The 4,996-nt window shown below is 45.2% G+C and overlaps 1 protein-coding gene across 1 annotated transcript; it reads left to right on the top strand.

The window, feature by feature from the left end:
* The first annotated feature begins 271 nt into the window (after nt 1-271).
* On the top strand, nt 272-2,031 carry LOC126653997 (uncharacterized). Its single transcript, XM_050348002.2, has 3 exons — nt 272-754; nt 842-1,386; nt 1,464-2,031. The coding sequence occupies exons 2-3, from the start codon at nt 856-858 to the stop codon at nt 1,938-1,940; spliced, it is 1,008 nt and encodes a 335-aa protein (XP_050203959.1). The 5' UTR covers nt 272-754; nt 842-855; the 3' UTR covers nt 1,941-2,031.
* The last annotated feature ends 2,965 nt before the right edge of the window (nt 2,032-4,996 follow it).

Here is a 4,996-nt window from a genome sequence, read left to right as displayed (position 1 = left end):
CCTTATTTTGTGTTTATGTTTGTGATTCCCTGTTCTAGGATGCCTCTTAGTCGAGTGGAAGATGCTTGCGCTGCTATGGCTTTTACCCGATCGAAGCTTCGTAGGGATGAAGTCTTAGATATCTATTTTAAGTATAGTTTTCCTTTTGATTATAGGGTAATATTACCCGGTGCCGATATGGCTGCGTCTGACTCTCCCGGATCTTCTTGTAGGGCGGTTCTTTTTGAAGAGCAATTTGCTGCTGGTCTTAGGTTTCCTTTGGACCCCTTTTTAGTAGAAGTGTGTAGGGATTTAAAGGTTGCTCTAGGGCAACTTTACCCTGGTACGATTAGAGTAGTGCTCGCCTTTTCGGAGGCATGTAGGCTCCGGGGCTGTGCCCCTTCTCTCAAAGTGTTATATCATTTTGTAGACTTTAGGAAGTGTGATGGCTGCTTCGTTTTCGCCCTTGGTAGAGAAGGGCGATCTCGTATTTATCTTCCTTGCCTAACCAGTCGCTGGCGAAGGCGCTTCTTTATTGTCTATCATAAATTTGCTTTTCTTCATTTTTCGGATGGTTTTTCTTCTCATCCAGTTCGGAGCTATTCTTCTCCTTTAAGTTTATCCGAGTCAAAGCTTGCTTTTGACATATCTTCCTGTAGTATTGTGTCGCGTCCCCTTTTAGATGTCTTGGTTAATAGTCATCTTCGGAGTCGATGGTTTCCTTTGGAGGATCCTCCTCGAGGCTTGGCGGATCTTTGCTACTCTTTTGTTCAAGGTATATTAATTTGCTTAAGTTCTTTTTAATGTTTCTTTTGTAGGATGTCTTCTTCTTCTGACGATTTCCTTTCCGGATTTCAAGTAGATTTGGACGTTCCGATGGGTGGTCCTGACGTTCCTATCGCCGACGTTATTCCTGGCGACATTGTCGTGGATGGGGCTCCTGTTGATATCCCCCTAGCTCCCGCCGAGGTAGCGTTGCCTGAGGTTATTGTTATAAATGATGATGATGGTGATGACTCGGCCGTTCCAGTCGGCGACGAGGCGATTCCGTCACTACTCCCCCCTCTAGCATCATCTATCGTTTCGGGGGGAGTTGGGGGTGTGGCCTCAGAGGGGCCTGTTGCTGCTGATTCGGGGGAGATTTCTCTAGGTCGAGACCCGGATTCTCCGTCTAGAAAAAGACGTCGAGTTGTCGATGATTCTCCTACGAGGGAGAGTTTTCCTGGAAGCTCTTCCTCTGCTCCAGACTTGGTTCAATGGGTCGAAGGTCAGGATCCTGCCAGTTTGCTGAATCCGAGAGTGCTAGCGGAATATATCCGGACTTTGGCGATTCCTGATGATGTCACGTGGTTCTGTGGTAGGCCGGGTCAGGAGCTTTCCGATCTGGCTTGTTTTCATGGTTTCTCTGTAAGTGCTTTCTTTCTTGAGTATAATATGTTTTTTGTATTCAGTTGCTTTCTTATTTGTTTATTTCTGGTGTGTAGGCCCTTCAATCTGTTCTGGTATTGAACGACCGCCGACAGTGTGCCGAGGAGGAGGTTGAGCGTCTGTCTGCTCTTTTGGCGACTTCCGAGTCTGAAAGGGCGAAATTGAAGGCCTCTTTGGAAGAGCATGATTCCCTTCTGGCGCAGCTCAAGGCGCAGGATGCGATTAATGATCGCCAAGTGAAAGTGATTGAGAAAAAGACCGATGACTTGACTCAAGAGATCGAGGAGCTCATTCGGATCAATTCCCTTGTTGGTGGGGAGAGGGATAGTCTTAGAACGGAGGTTGAAGGTCTTCACATCCGTCTGCTAGATACGAAGGCTTTTTACTCTGCTCTGATAAGCGAGTATCGCCTTGCGATTGGGAAGAAGCTTCTGGAGCAGAATCCCAATATTGATCTTTCTGGGGTTAACGGGTTGGATCCCCAGGCCATCGCCCGTGATCTCCTCGTCAAGATTTCTAAAGACCGTGTTTAGTAGTTTTCTTTTGATTGTATTTGCTGATGTATTAATTTTGCTTTTTGTAATTCGCAATTTATGAATATATTTTCTTCGTTTTTCTTCGAAATGTGCTTTTGCCTTATCTTTATGTACTTGTCTTGCCTCGAGGGTTACTCTAAACCCTGTTCTTGGCGTTTGCTTTTTGTAGAGTTAATCTAAACTCTTTTTATTTTTGTTTTTGTTTCGAGTTAATCTAAACTCTTTTTTGGCGATTCGCCTTTTCTGAGTTAATCTAAACTCATTTTTAGCCTTTCGTGGCGATCTGCCTGGTTCGGCTATTTTGCTTTGAGTTAATTTAAACTCGTTTTCTTGGTTTTTAGCCTTTCATGGCGATTTGCCTGGTTCGGCGATTTTGCTTTGAGTTAATTTAAACTCATTTTCTTGGCTTTTAGCTTTTCTTGAGTTTGATCTTTGATTTATTTTTTCTTCTTTCGTCTTTGATTTAATCATTCGTGGCTGTTCTTGATTTTTATTTCTTTATTGGTTCGTCTGGCTAATCAGATGGTAGCGAAATTGAATTTTTATTGATAAAAAGATGGCATACAAAGCATTAAAGATAGATTTGACGCCATCTGGTAAGACGGAGGGTCGTTACCGATGATGGGTCGTTTTTCATTCCTATTCTTCCTTCTTTTCGGTCTTGTTTTCTTGGAGATCCACCACTGATTCATCATAGCACTTCTTGGCTATTCCTTGGTCTCCTCTCAGCGTCACTACTCCCTTTTCAGTCGGTACCTTCATTGCCAGTGCTCTGATGCTGGTTACCGCTGCCGAGTCATGGAGGAAAGGTCTTCCTAGGATGGCATTATATGTCAATTCCATGTCCACTATGTTAAATAGTGACATGATTTTCTTGTTCATTCCTCTTTCTGGGCCGATTATTACTTCCAAGGTGACTGCTCCCAGCGGGGTGATGGAGGGTCCACCGAGTCCTGATAGCGGAATTGGGACTCGGCGTAACCTTGACGCTGTTCCTCCCAACATTTTGTATGCTGCATTCGTCATGAGGTTTACTGCACTTCCTTCGTCGATAAGGATCCGTTCCATGTTCCAATTTTCAATGATAGTAGTCACTACCAAAGCATCGTTGTGAGGTGCTTTGACGTGTTCATAGTCTTCTACATCGAAGATCACTGGCGGCATGTGAGTTTCTCGTATGTTCATTACTTCCTTCCTTTGCTTCCTCCTGATCGTGGAGCTACTATGCCCTCCACCATTAATCATGTGTATGGTTCCCAGAATTTTGGATGGGCGCTCGTCTTCCTTTTCTTTTGGCTTGTCTTCTCTGTTTCTTTTTTCTCCCTTGTCATTGCTCTTCTCTTTTCGGGCCACAAATTTCCTCAGTTCGCCTGTGTCGATCATTCTTTCGATCTCGACCTTTAAGTCTCTGCAGCTATCCGTTTCGTGTCCGTAATCGTCGTGAAATTTGCAGTACTTTCTGGTGTCTCTTGCTTCTGCTTTCATTTTGGGTGGCCATACCACGTTTTTGATGTTTTCTTTGATCCACATGAGGACATTAGTTCGGCTGGTGTTTAATGGAGTGAAGTTATTCTCGTCATCTCTGGGATCGTATCTCGATTCATATCTTGTCTGGGGGGCGAATCGTCTGCTTTCTTCGGGTCTTCCTCTTCTGTCATCAGGTTTGGACTTGGTTTTTTCTCTGGATCTCTCTTTTGATTCTTTTCCTTTTGCTTCCTTTCCGCGAATCGCCCTTCGCCCTTCGTCTAACTCGAAGTATTTCTGAGCTATGCCCATTAAGTTTGAGAAAGTTGTGGGTTTATTGACTAGCAGCTTGTCCACCAGCTTTCCGAATCGCGTCCCATCTCGCAATGCTTCTGTCGCCATGTCGACGTTCAGGTTGTCTATCTTCATAGCTTGCTTGTTGAATCGTTCGATGTAGCTTCGCAGGGTTTCTCCTTCTTCTTGGATACAGGCTCTTAGGATACTGGTAGTGGTTTTAGCTGGGATGTTTGTGAGATATCTGTTGAGGAATTCTGTTGAAAGCGAAGCGAAGCTTTTGATCGAGCCTGGTTTTAATTTGTTATACCATCTCTGGGCTGTGCCCGTGAGCGTGGTAGGGAAAACCCTGCAGAGGATGGCGTCTGATACGCTGAGTAGCCCCATGGTCGCTGTGAACCTAGAGGTATGGTCTCGGGGGTCTCCTTCCCCATTGAAAATTGGCAAAGTCGGCAGCTTCATGCTGTACGGGATGGTTTCCTCCATGATCTCGGGCGAGAGGGGTGATCCTTTCAGCCTGAGGTCCTCTATATCCAATTCTTCAGATTTTAGTTTTTTGAGCGCTTTGGCGATCTTCTCTTCTAGATCTTCTTCCACCACATATGTGGCTTTGCTTTTTTGGGGTGTCTCTGACGATTCGCCCTCTCCTTCTTGGTGTTTTTTCTTATTTTGTTCTTTCCCTGCATCTCTTTCTTGTCGCTTACTCCTTGGTGGGGCATCTTCTTTTTCCTTCTCCCTTCGTTCGTCTCGTTTCGTATTCAGACCGCTTCGGGCGTCCTCCTGGTTGTGCTCATTTCTGGGTGCCTCTGGTGATTCCCCGTTAGATTTTTCTCTGTCAGGACTTTCCTCTTTGCTGGTTTCCTTTTCTCGTTGGTTTCGTGCTTCGTTCCTCTCTTCGTTTCCTCTGGTCCGAGGTTCCTTGCTTTTGTTGTTTTCTGCCCTTGTCTCCCGTCGGCCTGGGTTTGCATCTCTTGTTCTTTCTCTTCTTCTGGGAGCTGTAGGGCTGAAGTTTTCCCTTAGCATTCTCATAGTTTCTTCGTGCCTGTCGTTTGTTCTTTTGGCCTCATTAGCCAATCTGTCAAGATTTGCCTGCACAGATTCTAGTATGTTTTTCAGCATTTCGCTGTGTGGATCTTGTGTCGCTGCATTTGGTGCTTGTTCTTCAGTGCTTAGGTTGAAAGCAATTGGGATGCTTCCTCTTATTGGATTAGTTTGGTACTGGGGTGTTGAGAAAGAGAGCCCTCCGGTGTTGCTTTTTTCCCCGGAGTTGAGAAGCCCATCTTCCGTCACGTTGA

This window comes from Mercurialis annua, linkage group LG6 (assembly GCF_937616625.2).
Source record: "Mercurialis annua linkage group LG6, ddMerAnnu1.2, whole genome shotgun sequence".
Taxonomy (NCBI): domain Eukaryota; kingdom Viridiplantae; phylum Streptophyta; class Magnoliopsida; order Malpighiales; family Euphorbiaceae; genus Mercurialis; species Mercurialis annua.
Note: the sequence above shows the minus strand (reverse complement) of the source record. Positions and strands in the feature narration are given on the sequence as shown.

Coding starts and splice junctions, on each gene's coding strand:
- LOC126653997 (XM_050348002.2), top strand. CDS start 856: ATGGGTGGTCCTGACGTTCCTATCGCCGACGTTATTCCTGGCGACATT. Junction 1,387..1,463: donor CTTGTTTTCATGGTTTCTCT/GTAAGTGCTTTC, acceptor TCTGGTGTGTAG/GCCCTTCAATCTGTTCTGGT.